General features: G+C 43.6%; 1 protein-coding gene across 1 annotated transcript; it reads right to left on the minus strand.

The window, feature by feature from the left end:
• On the minus strand, nt 1–27,440 carry Slc30a6 (solute carrier family 30 member 6). The gene is made up of 14 exons (XM_048416212.3): nt 27,323–27,440; nt 20,654–20,740; nt 19,992–20,076; nt 16,413–16,455; nt 14,123–14,188; nt 12,579–12,659; nt 12,062–12,097; nt 11,240–11,334; nt 10,558–10,606; nt 10,157–10,276; nt 6,164–6,266; nt 4,942–4,989; nt 3,790–3,858; nt 1–1,189 (listed from the first exon to the last, which is right to left on the minus strand). Exons 1-14 carry the CDS (start codon nt 27,323–27,325, stop codon nt 692–694), a joined length of 1,383 nt encoding a protein of 460 aa, XP_048272169.3. The 5' UTR covers nt 27,326–27,440; the 3' UTR covers nt 1–691.
• Between the last annotated feature and the right edge of the window lie 166 nt (nt 27,441–27,606).

Below are 27,606 nucleotides of genomic sequence, written 5' to 3' on the forward strand. Positions count from 1 at the left end.
TACATTTGTAAATGGAAAAACTTTATTCAAAACTCATTATTTAAAAATGTAGAATATACCTGTATGGTGGCTACAATCCCAGCACTTGGAAGACTGAGGCAGGAGGATTATGAGTTTGAAGCCAGCCTGGTCTATACAGCAAGGCCCTGCTTCAGAAGACTAAAAAGAGTTAAACTGTGCTATGTAGTAGAGTATGTCTCACAATTTCTGATAAAAACTTTTACTTTTTATTTAGCAAAAAATGATCAGGAGGACCTCAAAATAATGTGCCAACTAAGCTTAGAAAAGCTGTAAAAGAGACTCTGACTTTTCAAGTGGACACCGATGCTTCATTTCCTGAAGGGGCAGCACACACGGAGCACCGGAGGGATGGAGTGTTCTTAGGAAGGGGCACATGGCTCTGCTCTCGGAGGTCAGGTCAGGTCACACCACACTGTGGGCAGCTACAAACAGCCAATGTGCAAGCTTAGAGAAAGGGGCTTTCTGAAGGATGCCCACCTAACACCCAGGACATTTTCAAAGACCTCACTGCCACAAGAACATTTTACAAAAATATAGTTTATGGGTTTCATGAAATATGAACAAGCCTGCAGTAATCTGACAAATGGTTGAACAGTCAACGCAAGGTGGATTACTAAGTACACTGGAAGCCAAGGAGCCAATAGTCTCCATAAAAATAAGTTAGAGTCCTTCAAGGTCTTGGCTGTCCCATCCTGTTGTTTCCATACCTACTCGGTATATGTGGGAAGGGGGGCCTCAATCCCTGGCCTGCTCCAAATCCTGGAACTGTGAGTCCTTGGCTGAGCACACTGCTGTATGGTGTGTGTCCACGATTGAGACCCAAACCATACGGCCTCGTCTGTGTGTTCAGGAGAATCACCGGGCTCACGTTTTTCCCAGGGGTATTGAATGCAAACTCCGGAGGCGGGCTGCTGGGTTTGGCTGGTGTTGATGTGACTGGGGTCACGGCATCGGCACTCTTTAGGAGAGGCATCGGGATGACGTGATGGTCTGAGAAGTGCAGCACGCTGGGTGTCGCGGGCCCAGACAGTAAGGCAGGCCTCACCCAATCATCCTTGAAAATCTGAACTGTCAGAGTAGACACAAGTGTGCACAGCCTGTTGGTCACATGAGCAAGGACCATCTGTTCATTTGCATCGCGTCGGATTCTTACATGGACTGACCCAGCCTAAAAGAGGGAAAAATCATAAAAGACTGCTTAGAATTATAATACTGAGAATTCTGTTCTATTCATAACTTGATTGATACTTGGTATTTTTTTTTTAAATAAGAAAAAACATAGCATCTTGCTATTTACTGCTGGTACTTATCAGCGTAAATGGTGAGTGAAATGATTTGTGACCCCTTAGCTGACAGAATGCATACAGGAGTCCTGAGTTTGATCTGACCCTACACAAACCAGGCACAGTAGTGCACATCTGAGGTCTCAGCACCTGGGAAGGCACAGCACGGAAACGCAGCAAAGCTGGGATTCTATCCCAGCTGCTGATGATCTGAGAAGACAACCGCCTCTGACCCAGAGCTGACAACTAACCGGAATTTCAAAGAGTAGAAGAAGTGGCTGGGTGTGGTGGCGCACGCCTTTAGTCCTAGCACCGAGAGGCAGAGGCAGGAGGATCTCTGTGAGTTTGAGACTAGCCTAGGTTCAACTGAGAGACCCTGTTTCAATATGTTAGTTAGGGGGGTAACAAGAAAGATACCTGACATCAACCTCAGGCCTCTACACACCTGTCCACAACACCCCCTCCCCGACACACACGTGAAAATACACTACAGGAGATAGCTAGTTGGTACAGCCATTCTGAAAGGCAGTTTGATAATCTGTATTAATTTAATCTGTATTAAGGGCTGTAAAAATTTGATTTTTTTCCTTTTTTTTTTGACAAGGTCTTGCTATATAGCCTTGGTTTGGCCTGGAACTTGCTATGAAGACCAGGCTGGCTTTGAACTCACAGAGATCTACCTGCCTACGCCTCCTGAGTACTGGAACGAAAGGCATGTTTTAGCATGCCTAGCTAAAAATCTTAAAGAATAGTCATGGGTATATATAAAAGTTATTTCAAAAACTGCTCATCACAGACTACTTAAACAGGACAATTGAAAACTCATCTAAATGAGCACCAGGGGACTGACTAAGGGATTCGAGGATATTTACATAAAATTCTACAGCCAGGAAAGCCAATGCTGGGGAGCCCAAGGGTGTGCCTTAGTGGCAGAGTGGAAGCAGAGACACCGACTGACCTACAAACCCCTAAGCAGTTAAACGATAGCTGGAGACTGGAAATCCGAGACAGGCAACCGGAGAAAGCAGCGAGAGCGGAGGGCAAGCACACTGGTCTGCAATGGAGCCCGGCGAGCTTACAGAGCTAACCAGACACAGCTCCTGCCTAGGACAAAGGCCCACATTAAGAAGAACTGGGGGTGGGGGTGGGGCTGGAGAGATGAGAGGTGGCTTAGCAGTTACGGGCACTGGCTGCTCTTCCAGAGGTCCTGAGTTCAGTTGCCAGTGTCAGTGATCACATGGTGGCTCACAGCCATCTGTGATGGGATCTGATTCCCTCTTCTGACGTGTGTGAAGACGAACACTCATATCCATAAAATAAATTAATAAATAATAATAATAATAAAAGAATCGGGAAGAGAATCTACACTGGGCCCAGCAGAAACAGCGTGTGGGGGAGGTTAGGCCAACAGGAGCAGTCAGGAGAAAGGCAACTCTTCCTCACTAGATCCCCACGTGTTTATAAATGCTGCCCTAAGTAAGCCACTCTTCATTGTAAAGTTCAGGAGGGCTGGAAGACTTAAAGACAAGCAACAGGGCTGGGTGATGCTGTGGCATGCCATTAATCCCAGCACTCAGGAGGCAGAGGCAGAGGCAGGTGGATCTCTGAGTTTGAGACCAGTCTGATCTACAGACTGAGTTCCAGGTCAGGACCACACAAAGGGAAAAAAAAGAGGTTTTTATGGGGCTGGAGAGAAGGTTCAGTGGTCAAGAGCACTGGCTACTCTTCCAAAGGTCCTGAGCTTAATTCCCAGTAACCACATGGTGGCTCACAACCATCTGTAATGAGGTCTGGTGCCCTCTTCAGGCCTGCAAGCATACACACAGACAGAATATTGTATACATAATAAATAATTAAATATAAAAAAATAAAAAATAAAAAGAAGAAAGAAGGGGCTGGAGAGATGATTCAGAGATTAAGGACATTGCCTGCTCTTCCAAAGGTTCTGAGTTCAATTCCCAGCAACCACATGGTAGCTCACAACCATCTGTAATGAGGTTGAGGTCTGGTGCCCTCTTCTGGCCTGCGGGCATACATACAGACAGAATATTGTATACATAATAAATAAATATTAAAAAGAAGAAAAAGACCCTTTAATCTCAATAAAGGAACTGAACCTGTCAGTATTTTAGATGCCATTAAATATAACAGAAAATCCAAGCTTCCGTGAAAATGGTTTAAAGATTTATTTTAATTTTTTGTGTATGAGTATTTTGCCTGCATATATGTTTGTACACTTTGTGTGTCTGGTGCCTGCTGACATTGCCCAGGATTGGAATTAACAGAGGCTGTGACCTACCATGTGTGTACTGGCAACTTAACTCAGGTTCTCCAAAAGAGTAAGTATTCTAAACACTGAACCAACTCTCCAGCCCCCACCATGAAAATTTTACCCACCATGAAAATTTTAAAGAAATTCTACTGTAAGTTTTTAACTTTAAAAACCATGTTTAAATTACACTAAACGAACTTGCAGAAAGCATACCAATGAGCCAAATCCAAGGGTCCAAAAGTGTTCATTTCGGACTTCTAAGACCCCATCCAAGGTAGATACCTAATCAAAACACAAGAGCAGTTTATCAGTTACCCGCATTAGACATAGCAATGTATGCATTACAGACTTGCTGGAAGCCTAGAAATGGCGCAGCTAAACCCTGTGCTAAGGACACACATCGGCTATCAGAGGTCTCAGCTAAACCCTGTGCAAGGACACACATCAGCTTTCAGAGGTCTCAGATAAAGCCTGTTTGTTCAGTCCTGACCCAGGCTGCCCCACTCCTTGAGCCAGGTGCAGACTGCTCTGGGCTTTACTGTGCTATGGTTTTGTTTTTGAACAAGGTAGATATGTTTGTGACAATCATTTGTGGTACTTGCTTTCCTCTGTAGGGTGTGTAAATCCATGTTAGTTGTGTCTTTGCCTGGCTCCTCATCTAACAAACCTCTATTTGAGTGTAGGCTGTCAGTAAATTCCAGCACCAGATACAGCCATGGGGACAGTGGTAACAAAGACATGGGCAGGGCCAGGGTTCAGGCTGAGACATGCATCCAGCTGTGTTGGAAAAAGTGGCCTTTGGGACGGACAACCAAGAACTGAGAACAGTGTCAACATCCAAACCAATATTTCTTCTTCATTAGCAGGCAGAACTTTCTTACAAAAGAAGATCTGCAAACTAAGGTGGACTATCTTGTAGACATGGACTTTTGCCTGGTGTCTCCAGCCCACTCCCTTCCACGTGTACTTCCAGTCAGCTCAGCTTCCCGACTGAGCAGCTGCTCGAGCACCTACTTCTGTCCCTGGGCTACAATTTCTACCGTTAGTGAACACAAACTCCCCCAAATAAAATTCTCAAGTTGAACAGATTATACCCACCCTTTAACTTCCCTAACATAAACTTTTTAAAAAATGACTTATTTGCTGGGTGGTGGTGGCGCACACCTTTAATCCCACCCAGCACTCGAGAGGAAGAGTCAGGCAGATCTCTGTGAGCGAGGAGTTCCACGACAGGTTGGTTCCAGGAGTACCAAAAAAAAAAAAAAAACAAAACAAAAAAACCCCTCTGTCTCGACAAACAGGAACAAACCAAAGAAAAACCCAAAAACAAACCAAGACAAAGACTTCTTTATTATTTCATCTTACCTCTCTGATCAGCTTGTCCAACTGACCAATAACATGAGGTGGTGTAGTCTAGAAAGATAAAATAAAGTATGAATAGCCTAGGGAGAAAATAATTTTGCAATAATGATTCTGAAGCCTCCTCCACACCCATAACAGATTTCAAACCAGCCTTTGATTTTTGACATGTGTCCTATTATGATTTAGACAAGAGGTCTCACTGGCTAAGTAGGGTGACATCACTAATTGGCCCACACTCATTTGTGGGTTATTTGTTTTGAGCAAACGCAGATTAAGGAAAGAACTGATGAGAGTGCCCGCCCCCTCCCCGAGAGGAAGATGTCACACTCTTTTTCTTACGAAGATGCTCTCTAGAATCCCAGGAGACTTAAGAACCAACCAGCCAGGGGCTGAGTGGTGGCTCAGCAGTTAAGAGCCCTCACCACTCCTGTGTGTGGTGAGACACACCTTTGGAGGATCTCTGTGACTCCACTCAGTGAGTTCCAGGACCGCTAGGGAAATGAAGGAAGACCTTGTCTCAAAAAACCACAAACAACAAGAAAAGGACCAGTTTGGTTCCCTAACTGGAAGATCTCGATTGCCTGTAACTCTAGTTCCAGGGTACCTGAACTCTCTTCTGATATCAGAGGGCTCCTCCCTGCACAAGCTGCACAGACAGACAGATACTCAGGTACACACCATCCAGTGACAGGAAATTAAAAAAAAAATTGATGGTAGCTGGGCACTGGTGGCATACGCCTTCAATCCCACCACTTGGAGGCAGAGGCAGGAGGATCTGAGTTCAATGCCAGCATAGTCTACATAGTGAGTTCAGGATGGCCAGGGCTAGAGAAACCATGTCTTGAAAAACAAAACCAAACCAAGGGTAACTAGACTATGTATAAAACCCAGAGCCTATTTACCTGAAGAAATTAAGACTCTTAAAAAAAAATACTTAATAATATTACTTTCCCTTAAAATTCAATTAGAGGCAAATAATTGTAAATTCATGATCGCATGCCACAGGGAACACAAAAGAACATGAGCCTAAAATATTACAGGGCAATGAAATTCCAACCAATTTCTGCTAAACGAATTTCAGAAATTACTGTCTGACTTCGCTGATAACACAGCTCTTCAATCTTTAATATTTTATCCACCTGCTAGTACACATGCCAGGTTTCCACCTGGTAGGAGAACACGGCTCCCACTAAACACGTGCACACAACGCAAACAAGAGCCTCACCTGGAGAAGGACTTTCCCACTGTACACACTCATGGGATACATGGTGCCGAAGGTCATCAAGGCAATGGCTATCGCAGATGCGGTGTCTACAGCAAAGTAATTACTGCAAGGAAAAACAACTCTCCATCTTAAATGTACAGTTCATTTCACAATTGATAACTAACAGTAATCATCAAAAACAAAATAATTTTTTAAAAAAGTCACAACAGCTACTACTGTCAAGAGAGAACCTAAGAGGAAAAAAAAATCCAAACAAGCTCCAAAGAGTCAGCTTTAAGAATTTCTGGCTCTCAAAGTTTAGTGGGAAAATAACGGCGTCCACTAGTGTGCAGGGAGACAGTAAGATAAGCGAGCCTGCAGCACTCCCCACTTTGATGGACCCGACACCAGGAAGACTGCAGACCTGAAACAAAGACTTCAACTGCTAATTCTGATCCAGGTATTAATGACTTTCATCAGTGATCCCACCCTTTCTGCTCTCAGAAATTCTTGCGTTAAGAACTTCAAAACTGAGTTGGGTGTGGTGACCCACAGTTTGAATCTCAACCATTAGAAGGGAAGGGCAGGCAGAACTCTAACTTCAAGGGCAGCCTGGTCTACAGAGCAAGTTCTAGGACAGCCAGGGCTACACAGAGAAATCTTGAATTAAAAAAAGCAAAACAAAAAATTTCAGTTTCCCAGGAATCTGTTACAGCGACATTATAGCAGAAGGATTATACTGCATCAATGTTTCAAATTCTGAAGCTTGCTCAGGGAGGTGGGGGCACATGCCTTTAATCCCAGCCTTTAATTCCAGCACTCGGGAGGCAGAATCAGGTGGATCTCTGAGAGTCGGAGGCCAGCCTGGCCTATAAGAGCAAGTTCCAGGACCGGCTCCAAAGCTACAGAGAAACCCTGTCTCGAAAAACCAAAAACCAAAAACAAACAAACAAAAAAAACCCAAAAAAACAAAAAAAATCCCAAAACCCAAACAAACAAACAACAACAACAAAACAAACCTGAAGCTCTCCCAACAAGACAGATCAAAATGCTAGTGGATACAAGCTGATTCTGAACACATTTACGTCCCCTTATGGGGGGATAGAAACAGGAATAAGACACAGTTTCTGCTGCAGACAGGGCAAAGGGTACACAGAAAAAAGCTACAGTGTCTCACTGTGTGTGTTAGAGAAGTCTCAAACTGGTCATGGCACAGACCAGCATTAGGGAGGTAAAAGCAGGAGGATCCACACACAGTTAATGGTCAGCCTTGGCTATGTACTAAGTACTAAGCCCCAGGTCACCCTGGGCTACATGAGGCCTTATCATAAAATCCCAATAAATAAAGTAACAAAGTAACAGTAATGGTAGCGCACACGTCTCTATAGGACATTACCCACACAGAGAGAGCAATGAGGCTACCAGGATGGGCCTAATTCAGAAAAGCGAGGGCTAGAGAGATGGCTCAGCAGTTAAAAGCAATTGCGGCTTTCCCAGAGACCATTCCCAACACTCACAACGGTCTGCAATTCCACTCCCAGGGCATCCAAAACCTCTTTCTGGCTTCTATGGGCACTAGGCACATACACAGCGAAGACAAGCATACAGACAAATTATCCTCACATTAAACAAACAAAAAAGGAGTTGAGCGTTCAGAAATGAACAAACTGATGGCAGGAGATATTCCAGAAAGAGAAAGCAACATGGGCAAGGGGATGAAAACCATGATGCAGACACGAACACAGGTCCAGACGGGTGCTGGCTGGTAAGGTGTACAGAGGGCTGACTGTACAGGAGCCAAAGCTAAAAGCCTTAAAGTTTTACAGAGGGATCTGCAAGTGGAAAATCCCACTGGTTATTGGAAGAGATGAGGACGACAGGAGTAGTAACACGGAAAATGATGATAGAGATGGGTGAGAACGAAAACAGAAACAAAGACAGTGATGGTGGACTATGGCTTTAAACAGCAGCAAAATAGCAGAGAGGAGACAAAAGCACATCAAGAAAACACTGGCAGGGCTGGGGAGATGGCTCAGTTTTTAAGAGCACTGCCTGCTCTTCCAAAGGTCCTGAGTTTAACTCCCAGCAACCATGTGGTAGCTCACAACCATCTGTAATGAGGTCTAGTGCCCTCTTCTGGCCTGCAGGCATACACATAATAGATAGATAGATAGATAGATAGATAGATAGATAGATAGATAGATAGATAGATAGATAGATAATAATAAAATCTTTAAACAAAAAAAGAAAATACTGGCACATCTTTAATCAGGCAGGTGGATCTCTGTGAGTTCGAGGCCAGTTTGGTTTACCGAGCGAGTTCCAGGACAGGTTCCAAAGTCCAGGACAGGCTCCAAAGTTACAGAGAAACCCTGCTTCTGAAAAAAAGAAAGAAAGAAAGAAAGAAAGAAAGGAAGGAAGGAAGGAAGGAAGGAAGGAAGGAAGGAAGGAAGGAAGGAAGGAAGAAAGAAAGAAAGAAAGAAAGAAAGAAAGAAAGAAAGAAAGGAAAGCCTGAGTATGCGTTAGACCTGGCTTGAGGAAGACTCGGTAAAGATGGAGATAAAGCAGGCCCTGAAGAATGCATTGGAGTTCTTACAATACACACATGCTACAGCAAGTCTACTTCTGGGTAGACACCGCCAGACTGGAAGCAGGGACTGAAATGGGTGACTGCATACCTCAGTCCACAGTGCCATTATTCTCAGCAGAGAAAAGGTGGGATCAATCCAAATGTTACTGGCAGATGACTGGGTAAATAAAGTGTGGGATTAAGCCTCAAAAAGAAAGGAAATGTAGACATATACAACATGACCTGTGAAAACATTGCCATATGAAACACAAGCCAGCCACAAAAACCTGATTGTATGATTTTACTTATATCGTAGTTAAAATGAGAAGCAGAATGTAGAATGGTGGTTACCAGGGATTCTGAGAAGGGAAAATGGGGCGGTATTATTTGGATGGGCATAGAATTTCAGTAAGGGATGATGACTGTACCAAACGTGAATGCACTTAACTATATGTTATAAAAATGCTTACAGTAAGAATAAAATCCCAACACATCAGGACTAGGGAGGTGGCTCAGTGAGTTTGAGCGCTCTGCCTCCCAGGCCTGACGCCGAGCTGGCTCACTAAAGCTCGTGTAAGAAGCTGGATGTGCTGATCCGCATCTGCTCTGTAATCCCAGAGTTCCCACAGTGAGATGGGAGGCAGGGATAGGAGCAGCCCCAGAAGCCGACGGGCTACCGAGTCTGGAGCATGCAGCAGATGTGAGGGATCCAGCTTCAGCAAGGCAGGAGGCAGGCACGGGCTCCCCAGAGCAGTCTCTGACTGCCGCACAGATGCCGGCACCCAAATAAACAAATACTAGAAGAGAAAGGAACGTGTGCACTGCACTGTGCACAGCACTGGGAGAGCTGACAGCTGACAGGTGACTCACACAGAAAATGTCAGAAACAGGTTCCAGTGATGGGCCAGGATGCTCAACACGGCCAGGAGTCAGGGAGCTAACGCTTTGGAATTCAACGTAAGTATAAAATATATAAAAAAGATCGTAACAACTAAGAAGCCATTACAGTACACACCACTGCCTAAAGGGTAAGTCAGTCAGACAATTGAGCTGTAAAATGTTGATCTAAAGGCAGCTGTAATGTCTATTTTTAAAAGGCTTTAGTTTTATTTTGAAGCTGCACCTGGCCTGTTCACCTTTCTTCCTCTCAGCGGCAACAGCAGTTCTGACCTAGACAGCCCTCCTCCTGCTGTCTGCCCCTCTCGTCACGTCAGTAGGGGGAATTCAATCATTTTCTGACTCTCATTATAAACTCTGGTGAGGAATACTGACGCTTGTTTCCCCTAATTTTTCAGATGGAAACACTTGAGGATAAGGCCTGACCAAGTTGCACGGGGAATTAGCAAAACTGCTAGAAGCCTAGCCCCAAATCCACCTTGTCAATGCCCTTAAAAATCAGGTCCCAGGAATCAAAAGCACACCTGATAGCAATACAATATACTCACTTAATTTCAATCAGCATGTATGTTATACACAGAGCAAATGCCCCAGCAAGGTCAATCAGGACAAACGGATTCATACGGGGCAGGAAGATACTGCTGAGTCCTGGGATAATGCCACACAAACTATGAAAGACCAGACAGAGTGTTCGTTAGAAGAATTCATGCACTATCGATACAAACATTGTTACAGATAAGGTGGACTTTACATCTTACAGCGCAAAGAGGACTCGGGCACAAAGAACTGCCACTGTTGGGAATTCTGCGCCATGGGTTAGAGAGAACGAGAACTGAACTGAGAGCAGCTCATGCAGTGGTTTCAGCTGCAAACCTGAGCTTCCGTGACAGACACACCTCTGGGGATTCTTGGTAAATTATGAAAGCCATGAAGTTCCGCAGCATCTTACCTTCGACTAAGGTCTGCCACATGCTCTTGAAGCCAGCTTGTACTAGCAGCTTTAAGGAGAAAATACTTAAGTTATCTCTATAGAAGAAAAAAACATTACTGGAAAAATAAGTTCTTTCATTTCCAACCCGAGTTTGCAGTGTCTATGTAACATGACAAAGGGCAATGCCTATCTTCACAGTCACAGCTGCTTCCCTTGTCTTGATCAGACGCTAATTCTAAAGCAGTTTCAATTTCCACACACAGTCAGAAGAATTAGAGGATTTGACACATCGCTGGCACATTTAATGTGGCTTTAGGGATGGCAAGGCGGCTCAGCCTGATGACCTAAGTGTGAGCCTTGAGACCCACGTGATGGAATGAAGGAACTGACTCCCTTGGTTGGTCTCTGACCTTCGTGTCATGTCATACATACTCCCCACAAAGAGTAAATATATTTTTTAAAAAGCTACAAGGATGGGCAGTGATGGCACATGCCTTTAATCCCAATACTCAGGAGGCAGAGGCAGGCGGATCTCTGTGAGTTTGAGGCCAGCCTGGTCTACAGAGTGAGTTCCAGGACAGCCAAGGCTACACAGAGAAACTGTGTCTCGAAAAACAAAACAAAACAAACAAACAAACAAACAAACAAAAAGAAGCCCAGTAGATTTTCTAATAAACAGTAAACTAGAACAAAGACATACCTTCAGAGACATAAGCGAAAGGCTTATTCCGAATAGAAAGCATTGTAAACAGGTTGAAAGAAAGAGCCACAAAAGTACCAACTAATAATCTTCCCCTAAAAAGAAGAAAACATTCACCTTGAATTCTTTGACAGGTATTTCCATTCTGTAACTTCAGTATGTGGAAAAGGGGGAGAGGGTGGGGAGAGGGACCTGCTGCAATGGTCTGCCGACCAGAATCCAAACTTGTTGTCTAGCCCCAGAACTTATGCCTTGCATGCTGCTCCATTTACACAGGACCTGACGGGTCTCTGAAGGGAGCTCATGCCAACATGCTAGACGAGTCGGATGTTCCTCAGTTAACTAGAAAGAGCCCACAGAGCTGGTGAGCAGGTGGGTGGAAAAGCTATCTTTTCTAAAGGCCACGCGGAAAGTTCTGGGGGTTAAGTGTTAAAAGACAGAACACTCGCGGGAGCTGGCTTAATGTGCTGACCTAGGCCTGAAGTTACAAAATCCTTCCTGTGCCATTACAAAGCCCAAGGTCTGGGCGCTGTTAAAGGCGAAAGGAGAGTTGGGATTTGGAGGTTCTCTTCCTGAGATGCAGGTGATAAGACACACGGCCATACTCAGAACTCTGACGCTGGACAAAGTAATAATGGAGCAACTCGTAATTGGGATTAGAAATAACAGTAAATGACACCCCAAATAAAAATCTTTGGTTGGAGACGTGTGTCGGTGGTGGAATATATGAAGCCCCATGACTGAGATTAATCCTCGTGGTCGCAATAAATAAATAAATAAATAAATAAATAAATAAATAAATAAATAAATAACGCAGCTTACGTGTGTATCTCAGGCTGCTCCAAAAAACGTTCTGCACTAAAAGAAATAAAAATATGTCAAATAAGTTTTGTTAAGTTACAAACCTAAAAATCCATATTAAATACATAGTTTCCTACTATAAATACATAGTTAACCCACCCCGAAGTTCATACAAATCTCTTAGTACGTTTAGTGGAGATGATGCCAGGAGATTAGCAGGCAGGCTATGCTCAATGTGCGATGTCAACATTCCTCTACCAAGCCCACTTCAACGGGCTGCTGAGGAAGTCCAACACATGCCAGGCTGAATCTCTTCCATCCAGATTCACCCATGACTGAATTTAGTACTACCAAAGAAAACACTAGGGGTGGAAAAGTAGGAGTGCAAAATAAGAGAAAGGGTCTGGAAGAAGAAGTTGTCCTATCAGGGCCCCAGCACTGTCCATTATAACCCGCATGTCACCCAAACCGCCCCTGGAGCCTCTCAGATTTCCAGCTGTCACAGGTGAGGCTGATCATAACACATACAAAAATGTACCTTTCTTTTAGTATAAAGAGAGCTCCCAACTGTGCCAAGACAGTAGACGCAAACACAGCCAGGACTTCTAATCTTTCAAACCTGAAATCAGATAATTAGTTTGATGGTCAAAATCCCTCAATTAATAAACCAGTCTTCCTAGAATATATATACATTCAAATATATGACTCGGTCCATGCATGAGCAGACTTCCGAAATTGTAGGCGAGTGTATCGACACAGTGGGCAAAAGGATGATCTGGCTGTGACATCTCCACCTTCCTGACTGTCAGGTTGCTTGCTCATGTGTGTCCTTCCCAGAGCTATGCAGAAAAGGACCATCTTCCCCCACACAAGAAAACTGTTTTTCAATCGAGGACATAGACTTTCTAGATCCCCCCTAACCCCTGGAGCGCCTGCAAACGAGCTCCCAAAGACAACGCAACAATGAAAACTGGAACGAACAACAGTACCTACTTTATACCTGATTCTATAACCATTTATGGCCATTATTTTTTGTAGAAATAACCATTATCGTAAGAGCTAACACTCAACTGACCCATTTTGTACTGGACACTACTGCCCGTATGACTTCCATTAAACCTTAAGTACTGTAGTGGCTCCCTTGACTGAATAAAGAAACACCTACAGGACCAGCAAAGCACACCTTGGGTGAGTCTGTGACGGTGTCTCCAGAAATAATCAGAAAACGAGGGCTCTAACGTAATTAATGAGCTGGTGCCTCGACGGTCATAATATGGGAGTCCTAACTGGGAGGTGGCAAAGGGAAGAGATGGGGACTAGCTAGAGGAAACAGTGAGCGGTGTGCCTGTGATCTGGTCACTTCCTGTAAGCCTCTTTGCTCTGCTTTCTGTCCTCCAAGGAACAGCTGTCTTCTCCTATCCTCTCCCACAACGGTGATGCTGTGCTCAGCCTCGCATGGCCAAGAGACCATGACCTGAACTCTGAAACAGTGAGCCAGAACAACTTCTTCCTTTGCCAAGTTGTTTTGCTGGTATTTTGTCATTGCAGCATAAAAATAACCAGCGCAAGTCATTACGAGGGTGCCTTCATGCTTTCTAACACAATCAGAGCCTCCTCCATTAGAAAAAGCACATCTTTCAACTCTCAGTGAGTCCCATAGCCATAGAAACAGAAGCTTCACAGTTTTGTTAGCTCACTGCTAAATCCAAAGTCTTACAATAGAAATCTGTCTCCATCAATGCAAAATATTGAAATATATCACAGCACTTATAAAATTCATTTGTTAAAATTCTTCATACTATCTATGACTAAAATATTCAAAAATATTAAAGAGCTTACTGAGATGAATTTGTTAATATTTCTTTCATAAAATATAAAACAACTAAATATGAATATTTTAATATTACTATTTTTATTTTATGTCATTTCTTATGTACGTTCACTATTTATCACCATGTCACTAAGCAGGTGACATTTATTTCTATTTTCCAGAAATACTATAGCCAGCGCTCTACCACTATTATTTTAACAAAAATTATTTTAAGCAAAAACTTAGCAGAAAATAAAATGATTTGAACTTACCCAAATGAATAGACAGGGCTAGGCTTCCTCATCATTACCCAGTAGCTTATCAAACATGTTATTAGACTAAGGGAAAACAAACTTTGCATTAGAACATTAGAAAGTAGGGACAGGAAGACATGCATAGACAAATGAAGAGGGGCTTTTGTTTGTTTGTTTGTTTTGAGACAGGGTTTCTCTGTATAACTCTGTCTGTCCTAGAACTCCCTATATAGACTAGGCTGGCCTATGAAGCAGTTGTTCACAATAAGGGTTTATTTTACTGTGTGTGTGTGTGTTTCTGCAGGTGCAGTGGAGGCCAGAAGATGGTGTTGGATCTTCTGGAGCTGAGGACACAAGTGGCTGTGAGCCACTTGACGTGACTGCTAGCAGCTTACTTGGGTCCACAGCAGGAGTAGCAAGCACAGAACCCTCTCTCTAGTTTTCCAACAAATTAAGTCTTTAGAATCCCTTGGTTGTTGAGAACTGTTCATATACAGTAGGTTAATAACAAATTATAATTCCTAGTTAACCTTAATGACCCTCTTAACACATGCTTCTCTGGACAATAACAGTTTTAAAGAGAAGACTGAGTGAAATTGTATCACACTAAGTCAACTGCACAGATCTTCAATCCATAGTTCATCTATGTGGCAGGCTCCGTACTGACTCTGGGACATCTCCCCCTCCACTCAAAATGTGCTATCCTCTCCCGCTTCTTCTTCCGGAGCATGCTGCCATAGTGTCCATGAGAGATGAAGGGAGGTGAAGGGCGTAGGCACTGTGCATGGTAGACACCATGACCATAAACACTCTAGGGAGGGAAGGGTTTATCTCAGCTCATAGCTCTCAGGTCACAGTCCATTCCTGAAGGAGGTCAGGACGGAACTCAAGCAGAGCAGAGAAACCTGGAGGTGGGAGCTGATGCAGAGGCCATGGAGGGGTACTGCTTACTGGATGGCTCCTCACAGTCTGAGCTTGCTCAGTTTGCTTTCTTATAAACTCCAAAACCTCCTGCCCGGGGTGGCACTACCAAGGTGGAACCCTCCCACATCAATCACGAGTTAAGAAAATGCACTACAGATTTGCCTATGGGCAAATCCTATAAAGGTATTTTCTTTTCACTTGCTCTGTAGACCAGGCTGACCTCAGACTCACAGAGATTCATCTGCTTTTGCTTCCCGAGTGCTGGGATTAAAGGCGTGAGTCACCAATGCCTGGCTGAGGCATTTTCTTACCTGAGAGCCCCACTTCCCAGATGACTCTAGTTTGTATTAGCTAACATAAAACTAGCCAGGATGGAGTGGAGGCAGCACTGTGTCCTTGTGTCAGGCCCACTTGAGCACTACGAGCACTATGTGATAACAGACCACAGACAGGCCTACACTGTGTGCAAACTGCACACAGTGATGATTCATGCCCTGGGCTGGGTGAGTCAGGGCAGCGCCAGAGTTCACTACACTGCTCAGAATAGCATACAATGCAAAACTTGTGAAGAAATAGCTTACTTTTGGATTCTCCACTTAGATTTTCAGACTGTAGTTGGTAAAACCATGGATAAGGGAAACTACTGTAAACATTAAGTTTGTCAAGGGTAACTAAATTTTGGAGAATTGTGTGATTTTAATGTTTTCTTATAATTAATGTGTACTTGTGTGTGCACTTGAGCACAGGTGACCAAAGACACCAGAGCCTGCTGAAGCTGCTGGTTCACGCCATTGTAAATCACCTGGCGCGGTACTAGGGGAACCTAACTTGGGTCCTCTGGAGGAGGAATACAGGCTCTTAACTACTAAGCCAGCGTCCAGTTTTGTGTGTGTGTGTGTGTGTGTGTGTGTGTGTGTGTGTGATTTTAAGTACATGCTTTGTGATTTTTATGTTTGTTTTTGGATTTTTTTTTCTTTTTCTTTTTTCTTTCTTTCTTTCTTTTGTTGTTGTTGTTGTTGTTGTTTTTGAAACAGGGTTTCTTTGTGCTGGAGCTCACTCTGTAGACCAGGGTGGCCTCAACCTCACAGAGATCTGCCTGCCTCTACCTCCCGAGTGCTGGGACTAGAGGCATGCACCACCACCGCCCGGCTTCTGTTATCTTCAGCGTGTGTACATCCTAAGTTTATGCCTGGGTATTCACTTTCTATTGTTATACAGGGGCAATATTTTCTTGTTACACCACTGGGTGCTGTCATTTCTATGATAAATTTACTTATTTAGCTAGTTACTTTCCTTTAAGCAAAGAAAGGTTAGGAAATAAATCAGTATAATAAATCCTTGTTTGTTGTCTTTAAAATTTAAAGAATATTAAAAAAAAACTTACCTAAAAAGATCAAAAATGGTGAGGTAAGTATAAGCAGTTAAAGCTGCAAAACAACAGACAGACTCATTAACATGTGGCTTCATCCACCTTTACTACTGTTATCTTTAGATGTGGGTGTGCGGTGCTGAACCCCTAGAAGCAGAGTGACAAATGGTGGATATGGGTACTGAGAACAGAACTCAGGTCCTCCGCAAGACTGACAATCATTTTTTTAAATTTATTTTATGTGCACTGGTATGAAGGTTGCACACAGTTTTGAGTCGCCATGTGGGTGCCGGGAAGAGAACTCATGTCCTCTGGAAGAACAGTCAGTGCTCTTAACCACTGAGCCATCTCACCAGCCCCCAATCATTTTTTTTAAAGATTTATTATGTATACAGTGTTCTGAGCACAGACAGTTGCGAGCCATCATGTGGTTGCTGGGACTTGAACTCAGGACCTCTGGAAGAACAGTTAGTGCTCTTAACCACTGAGCCATCTCTCCAGTTCCTTTTGGGGGGTGTGTTGGAAACAATTTTTAAAAATATTTATTTTTAATCTTTATTTTACGTATATAAATGTTTTTGCCTGCAGGTATGGGTGTTCTCTACACCTGTGCAGCACCCACAGAGGTCAGACGAGGGCACAGAATCCCCTGGAACTAAAGTCATAAGGGTTGTGAGCCACCATGTAGGTGCTAGGAATCAAACACAGGTCCTTCATAAGAGCAGCCTGTGCTCTTAAACACTAAGCCACCTTTCTAGCCCCCTCCTAATCCATTTTTAAGATAACAAAATACCAAAATAATTTGGAATTCCTGACCAATTTTATACATTTGCAATTTTATACTAAATATGATTAACACATACAGTCAAAGCAGTATAAACTTAAGTCAGACCTCTATACCAGGAAAAATGAAGCTGCCAAAGGATGAAACCCTAAGGGCATTCTTGTGTCTGCTTCTGGCATCTGAGTACCAGTTTTTGTTCTTATCATTTTAGATTTATGTATTAAATTCATAAATCCAGCAGCCTCTTTCCTCCCCTTTCTCCTCTCCCTCTTCCTCCATCTCTCCCTCTTTCCAGAGTTGGAGACTGAGCCCAGAGTCCTGGCGCAGAGAAGCTGGGCAGGCACGCTGTCACTGGGCTGCATTCACATCCTCTCATACTGTACTGGAAGAAAATCATGACCCATGAACTATCAGGCATAAAGGTGCGAGAAGAAAATGATGGACGGTCTCTCTAATGGGATAACTACGAAGCTTTAAAAATCTTACTCATAAACTGTAAAGTTAAAGTTTCAACAGAAAACACTAAGAGCTGTGTTGCACAGCTGGCTTGGAAGATTGTTGATGGAGGCTGTGCGTCAACAGAAGATTTTTCTTTTGTTTTGTATTTTTGTTTTTAAATTACTGATCATGGGGATGGAGAGATGGCTCAGTGGGTAAGCGCTCTGGCTGCTCATCCAGAGTTCAATTCCCAGCACCCACATGGCAGCTCGCAACTGTCTGTAACTCCAAGATCTGACATCCTCACACATACATGCACATAAATTAAAAATGAAAAATAACTAAATTACAGATCATTTAAAATGTCATGCAAAACAAGGCTAGAAACGTGGCTCAGAAGGTAAAGGACTTGCCTGGAACATACAAAGCACTGGGTTCAATCCATGCATAAAAGCAAGAATAATGGCAAATGCCTACAACCCCAATACTGGAGAAGTAGAGGGAGGGGCAGACATTCAAGGTGATGTTGGCTGTATAGTGAGTCTAAGACCACTCCAGGCTACATGAGATTCTACTTAAAAAACAAAACAAACAAACCTAAAGAAAGAAAAGGTAATATTCAATCAAATAACTGAACTCTACTGTTCACAGGGATGTTTAAATATATTCTTGTAAAAATGCAGGGCCAGCAAGATGGCTGAACAGGTCCAAGCCCTTGCCACACCAAGCTTGACACACCTGGGTTTGATCCCTGGACCGAATGGTGAACGGAGAGAAGTAATCCCCATACTCTGATCTCCACACGTCTCTCATCTCACAAATAAAATAAATCAACTTGCTGGGCGGTGGTGGCGCACACCTTTAATCCCAGCACTCGGGAGGCAGAGGCAGGTGGATCTCTGTGAGTTCGAGGCCAGCCTGGTCTACAAGAGCTAGCTCCAGGACAGGCGCCAAAGCTACAGAGAAACCTTGTTTCAGGAAAAAAAAAATCAACTTAATAATATTTGTTTTAAAAAGCAAGCAATCGAGGATGAGAGAGATGGCTCAGTGGTTAAAAGCAATGGCTGATCTTCCAAAGGACCCGGGTTCAATTCCCAGCACCCATATGGCAGTTCACAACTGTCTATAAGTCCAGTTCCAGGGAATCTGACACCTTCATTCAAATACACATGCAGGCAAAACACCAAAGCATACAATCAATAAATGAACAAATAAATAAATAAATAAAAGTAAACAAACCAGAAATTTTTACATTTTAAATTTTTAAAACATTTGAGTTACACACATTCAAGAAAAACACATTCTTCATATAAAGGAAAATACACTGTCTTAGGGTTATATTTTTAAAAAGATTTATTTATTATGTATAGAGTGTTCTGCCTGCAAGCCAGAAGGAGACCGGATCTCAGCACAGATGATTATGAACTATCATGTGGGTGCTGGGAATTGAACCTGGGTCCTCTGGAAGAGCAGCCAGTGCTCTTAAATTCTGAACCATCTCTCCAGTCCCCTGTCTTAGGGTTATTATTGCCATGATCAGATAACATAATCAAAAGCAACTTGGGAAGGAAAGGCTTTATTTGGTTTACATATCCTAAATCACAGTCCACTAAGGGAAGCCAAGTCACGAACACATACAGGGAGGAACCTGGAGGCAGGAGCTGATGCAGAGGCCATGGAGGTTGCTGTTTTCTGCCTTGCTCATCGTGGTTTGTTCAACTTGCTTTCTTGCTTTGTTTTTTTTTAGATTTATTTATTTTTATTTTACTTGTGTGGATGTTTTCATTGCATGCATGTATACACACACCACACAAAGGACATTGGATTTCTTAGATATGAAATTACTAACAAACCGTTGTTAGTTGCCATATAGGTACTAGGAATTGAACCCAGATCTCTGGAAGAGCAACCAGTACTCTCAATCACTGAGTCATCTCCAGCCCCTAAAACGTGACTTTTTTTCCTCTTAGAGAAAAGGTCTCTCGATGCAGCCTTGGCTGTCCTGCAATTCACTCTGTAAACCAGGCTGGCCTCGAACTCAGAGATCCACCTGCCGCTGCCTCCAGAGTGCTGGGATTAAAGGCATGAACCAAATGATTCTATTACGCTGCTTTCTTATAGAACCTAGGACCACCAAGCCAGAGTGACACCATCTACAGTGGGCTGCGCCCTCCTCCACCGAACACCAATTAAGAAAACGCTCTACAGGTTTGCCTACAGACCAGCCTTATGGAGCCGTTTTCTTAACTGAGGTTCCCTCCTCTCAGATGACTCCAGCTTGTGTCGAGCTGATATAAAACGAGCCAGCACATACAACTTTATTTACAATCAGAAGCAAAAGTGAAGCTGTGAAACCCCGAAGGGTCACATACCTATGCTGTTGGTAGAGCTGCACCACATCAGCAGGAAGCCCGTGCACAGCACGTTGACTGCACCAAAGAGGAGGATCTTCCAGGACTGTGGGAAGGAAAAGCATGCCCATACAGACAGTGTTGACAGAGTTCACAGATCTGTTCAAGCTGCCTAACTCACACTGAGAAAAAGCACATCATAAACCTAACTTCCTCTAAAAAGTATGTCCCATTTTCTACATCTACCAAAATCATCATCAGGCAAGTTACCAGGAGGACTAGCGGGAGCTCACACTCCGAAGTGCAGAAGCAGGACCAGGGAGGAGAACGGTGATGCACGTCAGTAAGAGGAAAGCCCAAGCCTTTCGGAACTTATATAATGCTATATTTTAAGGAGAAGTGACCAATTCTTGTCAACTATGGCAAGTCGGTCAAGAAAGACGAGAAATGAGGATGAGTGGTGATTTGGGTAGCAGAGATTAACAGACACAACTGATTTAGAAACTGACAATTACTGGGCCGGCAAGACGGCTCAAAGGGTAAAGGTATTGTTGCCAAGTCCGAGGACCGGAGTTTGATCCCTGGGACTCACATGGTAGCAAAAGAGAAGTGATTCCCAAGTTGTTCTCTGACCTCCACATATGGTTTTGCAATACTCAAACCATGGTAGAAGAAGGACTTACCCTGCGGTCAGCTGCTACAAGTCTAAATTCCTGTAGTAACTTCCCAAGAAAAGATCTCTGCGGCTTTCGAAAGAGATGAATTGTCCCCTTTAAGACAAACATAAAAAATACAAATCAGCCTTGAATATCTACTACACTTCAAAGACCCTGGGATTTGATAGCGCACTAGCATTTGTTGAGTGTTCCACATCCCAAGCACTTCCTTCATACAACTTACATGCATTTATTGAATTAATACTCAAATAACCATATGAGAAGCAAATCATTTTTGCTAAGTTCTCCAAAGTCTCCAAGCTAGTCAGTAGCTAATTAGGAATTCAGATGTAGGCATGTTTGGTTTTGGGTTATAGGGTTTCCCTATGCAACCCTGGCTGTCCTGGAACTCACAATGTAGACCACTGTGGTCTCAAACTTAAGAGATATACTGACCTCTGTCTCCCGAGTGCTGGGATTAAAGGTTTGCACATCTAACTACCCAGCTAAATATTTTTGGTTTTAACTAAGTACTTTTTTAAACACTAAAGAGAGGGTGGCTATAACAACCATCCTACATTTCCACTTCACTGAAGTTTGAGTCAAATACTGATGCCGCTGAAAGATCCGGCCCTGTTTTTGTTGTTGTTGTTGTTGTTGTTTGTTTGTTTTTTTTAATAGCCTATTTTTATCTGGGGTGAAATACATTTTCTTAAAGAATTATGTGCCTAGGGCTGGAGGGATGGCTCAGCGGTTAAGAGCACTGCCTGCTCTTCCAAAGGTCCTGAGTTCAATTCCCGGCAACCACATGGTGGCTCACAACCATCTGTAATGGGATCTGGCGCCCTCTTCTGGCCTGCAGGCATACACACAGACAGAATATTGTATACATAATAATAATAATAATAATAATAATAATAATAATAATAAATTGTGTGCTAATTCAGGAGGTCACCACACACCAGTAATCGCAGCACACTGAATTTGAGGAGAGCTTAGGGCAATGGTTCTCAACCTTCCTAATGTTGAGACCCCTTTAATGCAGTTCTGTTCCTCATGTTGTGCTGACCCCAACTGATGTAGTAAGTCCTTCTGTATATTTGTTGTTTTTAATGGTTAACGAATAAAGAATCTACATTGACCTGTGATAGGACAGAATAGAGCTAGGTGGGAAAAACTAAACTGAATGCTGGAGAAAGAAGGCAGAGTTGAGAGATGCCATGGAGCTGCCAGAGGGAAAAGACGTGAGCTGTGAGTTGGAGCCCTGCTGGTAGGCCACGAGCCTTGTGATAAAATATAAACTAATAGAAATGGGTTAATTTAAGATTTAAGAGTAAGCCAAAAATATGCTTAAGTGACTAAATAACATAATTTCTGTGTGATTATTTCGGGGGGAAACAAACAAGTGTCTCCAACAACACCCAATCATAAAATTATTTTGTTGCTACTTCATAACAGTAATTTTGTTAACTGCTATGAATCATAATGAAGTATCTGATAAGCAAGATGGTCTTAGGCAAACTCTGTGGAAGGGTCATTCAAATCCCAAAGGAGTTGCGACCCACAGGTTGAAACCACTGGCCTAGGGTACATGATAAAAACGCTACCACAAGGAAACAGAAAGTAAGAAGAAAAGATATGCCAGACAGCGGTGGCACACGTCTCTAATCTCAACACTTGGGAGGCAGAGGCAGGCAGATTTCTGAGTTTAAGGCCAGTCTGGTCTACAGAACCAGTTCTAGGACACCCAAAGCTACACAGAGAAACCCTGTCTCAAAAAACAAAAGCAAAACAACAATGCACGGAATATTTTACCCCAAAATAAATGTTGCTTCATCACACTGTCTAGTGGAGCAAAGGGGACTTGGAATGGGGAAGGGCGAGGAAACAGAAGGGAGAGGGGGATCATGGACAACAGCTCAAACTACAATATATTTTGTGTGAAATGTCCTTTGTAACACAGTTCAATGGATATATACAAGGAAACTTTTTCAAAATGCTGTTTAACAGTGTGATCCTTAAGACAGGTGTAGTGAGGCACACCCTAGTTCCTAGCACTGGGGGGCTGATGGCAGGAGGATCTTCTTGTCCAGGAGGCCGGCCTGCTCTCCATACTGAGTTCCAGTATAGCCAGCTATGTAGAAGACCTTGTCTCAAACACCAAAAACCAAAAACCAAAAGAACCAGTGTGATTCTTGGATATCTATTTAGCCTCAGACCATTATAAAAAATTCTTTTAAAAATTTATGTGTATAGGGCTGGAGAGATGGCTCAGTGGTTAAGAGCACTGCCTGCTCTTCCAAAGGTCCTGAGTTCAATTCCCGGCAACCACATGGTGGCTCACAACCATCTGTAGTGAGGTCTGGTGCCCTCTTCTGGCCTGAAGACATACACACAGACAGAATGTTGTATACATAATAAATAAATAAATATTTAAAAAAAAATTTATGTGTATACAGCCGAGTGGTGGTGGCGCATGCCTTTAATCCCAGCACACAGGAGGCAGAAGCAGGATTTCTATGAGTTCAAGGCCAGACTGGTCTATAAAGCGTGTTTCAGGACATCCAGGGCTGTTGCACAGAAAAACCCTGTCTCTAAAAAAACAAAAGAAAAAGGAAACAACAACAACAGAAAACCAGAAACAAAAAAACCCAAACAAACTTATGTATACGTGTGTGTGTGTGTATGTGTATGTGTATCTGTTTAAATGTGTGCCACCTGTGTGTGGATGCCTGCAGAAACCAGGAGGCAGCAGGTTCTCAGAACTGGCATTCCAGGATGTGAACAGAACGCGCTTTTAAGCACTGGGCCATTCATCTTTCCAGTCCCCAGTTCATCCCATGAACTTTAATTATTTTGTTAGGTTAGGGTTAGTTCTGGTGCCATCTGATATTGCGGAGATCTGACATTGCTGGTTCCGTTGATAAAGTACTTGCTGCTAAATAAGCATAGGGTCTAGTGTGAATCCTAGAATCCACGTAAGTGCCAAGTGTGACTTTACTGCAACCCCAGTGCTGGGGAGGAAGAGACAGAGAGAGGTGAGATCCTTGGAGTTCTTATTTTACTGATTTGTTTGCTTGTTTACTTGTTTATTTATTTATTTTGGTTTTTCAAGACAGGGTTTCTCTGTAGCTTTGGAGCCTGTCCTGGAACTAGCTCTTGTAGACCCGGCTGGCCTCGAACTCACAGAGATCTGCCTTCCTCTGCCTGCCGAGTGTTGGGTTTGGTTAAAGGTATGCGCCACCACCACAAAGCTGTTTGTTTACTTTTGAGACAAGGTTTCTCATGTAGCTCTGGCTGCCTGGAACTCACTATAAAGACCAGACTGGCTCACAGGGATTCACTTGATGAACTTACAGAGCTTCTGCCTGCCTCTGGCTCCCAAATGCTGGAATCAAAGGCATGCATTCCCACTATGTCCAGTTGGAATTTAAAAAAAAAATTGAACATTTTATTATTTTTTAAGTGTATGGGTGTTTTGCCAACAAATGTATCTATGTCCCACATATGTGTTTGTTGCCCATGGAGGCCAAAAGAGGGAGTTGGATCCCCTGAAACTAGATTTATAGGTGGATATGACCCACCATGTCAGTGCTGAGAATTGAACCTGGGTCCTTTGGGAGAGCAACTGCATTCTTAATCATTGAACCAACTCTCCAATCCTACTTGGAGCTCTTTGGTAAGCAAGAGTAGCTGGGTCAGTGAACGCGTGTCCCCAGAAATGTGAAGGCATGCACAGCAGCCCATGCCTTTAATCCCAGCATTAGCAAGACAGAAAGGCTGGAGGATTCCTGAGCTTGAGGCAAACAAGGTCTGACTACACAGTGAGTCCCTGTCTCAAAGTAAATAATAAACAAACAAACAAGTAGGTAGGTGAAGGATGACAGTGGGAGATACCAATATCGAGCTCTGGCTCACACACAGACACACAGACACACAGACACACAAACACAAGATAAGGTGGAGAGACAATGAAGACACTCAACATTGACCTCTGTCCTCCACAATCATCCACATACACACAACATATGCAAACATGGAATACATGAAAAAGGGAGAAACTGTCTGAGGAGGTTACAAAGGACTGCTTCATGCTTCATCATTGATATGCAGTCTTCTTAGATTATTCCAAACTTTAGTGCTTTTATGCTATTGCTTTTGCAGTTTATTATAGGACAATCCTCATCCTGGTACCTTGTATCAGAAGTTAGTCTTTGTAACTTTACTAATGCTAATAGTTATACTATCTCCACATTTTCTAAGAAAGTACTATATTCTTACACAGAGCATTTTCTTCATTAGAACATGCAAGTCATAAAACCACTTCCTGGCTGGGCAGTGGTGGTGTACACCTCTAAACTGGGCACTCAGGAGGCAGAGGCCGCCAGATCTCTGTGAGTTCAAGGCCAACCTGGTCTAAAGAGTGAGTTACAGGACAGCCAGGGCTACAAAGTGAAACCCTGTCTCAAAAAACAAACAAGTATGGATCTCTGTGAGTTTGAGCCCAGCCTGATCTACAGGAGTTAGTTCCAGGGCAGGCCCCAAAGCTACAGAGAAACCCTGTCTCGGAAAACAAACAAACAAAAACCAACCAAACAAGTAATAATAATAATAATTGTCACTTCCCTCTCCCAGATTCCACAGGGAGGATCAAGAATTAAAAATACTATGCCAGGATACTAAGACATGTGATTATGAGGGCTGATGGCTCAGTCAGGAAAGTGCTGACACATAAGCATGAGGACTTTGTTTAGAGCTGCAGCATCCTGAAAGAGCCTGTAATCTCAGGACCAGGACGGCAGAAATACTAAGATTCCTAGGGCTGTAGCTGTAGCTCAGTGGTAGATTTCGTGCCTTAAGTGCTTGAGGCTGCATGTTCAATCCCCAGAACTGACATGGACCCCTGCCCTCCACACACACCTACGTAAACTCATACACAGAGTGAAGAGCAGGTAAGGTTATACTGGAAAGGATGGGAGTGGGAGATGGAGAATCCAGGCAGATGAAAGAGCATATGCAAAGAGTTTGCAAGCTGTTCACTGTTGCCAGAATATGGATGTTGTGTATATAGAAGAAGAAGAAGAAGAAGAAGAAGAAGAAGAAGAAGAAGAAGAAGAAGAAGCAGCAGCAGCAGCAGCAGCAGCAGCAGCAGCAGCAGCAACAGCCAGAAAGACTGAAGGCTAGCTGGTCATTGTCACTCCCCACAGAGGACGAAGTTTTACCCATTTTCTGTATGCAAAGGATTACTGAAATTTTATGGAAGTATTACGTAAGATTTAAAAAAAAAACCCCAAAAAACCAGGGGATAGAACTATGACGCAGAAGTTAGAGCACTCACCACTCTTACTAAGGACGGGGGTTTGGTTCCCTGTGCCCACAAGGCACTCACATTTGTCTATAACTCCAGTTCCAGGAGATCGAACACCTTCTTAGCTCCCAGGGAACCAAGGTACATGCAGACACAACATCCATACACAAAATTTAAAAAAAAAAATCTTGAGACTGGAGAAATGGCTCAGTACGTAAGAACACTAACTGTTCTTACAGAGGACCCAAGTTTGATTCCTAGCAACCACATCCAATCTCAACTGCCTATAACTCCATCCTTGGGATCCCTGGGGGATCTAATGTCTCTGGCTTCCTCCGACTTTAGCACTAATGTATTAGCACAAGCCCACACAACTTAAAGTAACAAATTCTTTAAAAGATCTTCATTAGATTTTCAAAAATATAATTTGAAAGAATATTTTAATATAATTTAAAATCCAAAGAAGAAAATTTTACAGTGGTAAACAGTAAGAGAGCAAAATTGTGCCATTGTCATACGTAAACTACCAAGAAGGGATCAATGAGTTTTTATGACCATTTGAAAGGGCAGCTTGCACTCCAATGTCTGAAAACACAACCATATACTCGCTTAAATTGAGAGATTCAGGTTTGACTTCTGGATTTTGTTGTCTTTTTTTTTCCAGGTAGGGTGACTATGTAACCCAGGATAGCCTTCAAATCTCAATCCTCCTGCCTCAGCTTCCTGAGTTGTAGGTCACAGGCGTGTGTCAGTACTCTCAGTTTAATTTAAGAACTAATTAACGCCTGGCGATGGTGGCACATGCCTTCAACCCCAGCACTCGGGGGGCAGAGGCAGACGGATCTCTGTGCGTTCGAGGCCAGCCTGGTCTACAAAACGATTTTCAGGACAGCTAGAACTGCTACACAGAGAAATCCTGTGTCGAACAGCACCCCCCGCCCCCAAAGAACTAACTTAATCATTTTTAGGGAAAACACGACACTCCAACAACCACAGGGGATACTACAACCTTCACCAGCTGCTCCACTAAACCCTTTCTGTAGCCGCCGGTGCCTGTGGAGGTTGCAGTGCCAAGCTATTTAAACACTCAAATGCAGCAAACAAGTGAACACCCGTGCACGCATCGCTACTCTAGTCATTATGTGGACTTGTTTCCAGACAGATGTTTATTTGAACATCAGGAGAATCTCGGATCCCAGCTGTAGAAGCACCGGCAGGAACCCTTGAGGATCAGAGCTCTGGGGGCCCGTGTGCGAGCAGCCGCTCCTCCCTGCCCGGCGCAGCCCCGACGACGCGGTTCCGAGCCGCGGCGGCACAGCGGGACGCTCCGGAGAGGAAGCAGGAGGAAGCACCCCGCACCGAACCCGCACACCCCACAGCCAACTCACCATGGTAAGGAGCCGTACAGCTCCCGCCGGAAGACGCTCTGGGGGTTCGCTTTACCCGAGCGGAAAAGGCGGGCCATCAGAGTCCGATTGGTTGGCGGGCGGTGGGGGCGGAACTGCGCGTGCACTCAAGGTCCCATACCTTCCGGCTACCTTGGCTTGTTCAAGAGATAGGAGGGTTACGGTTGTGGGGCATCTCGCCAAGAGAGAGGGTAGGCTTTTGGTATTACGCTAATATTCCTGTTTTCAAAATGAAGAAGCTGTAAGATTAAAAGATATCATAATAG

Source organism: Myodes glareolus, chromosome 6 (assembly GCF_982192425.1).
Source record: "Myodes glareolus chromosome 6, mMyoGla1.1, whole genome shotgun sequence".
NCBI classification, from domain to species: Eukaryota; Metazoa; Chordata; class Mammalia; order Rodentia; family Cricetidae; genus Myodes; species Myodes glareolus.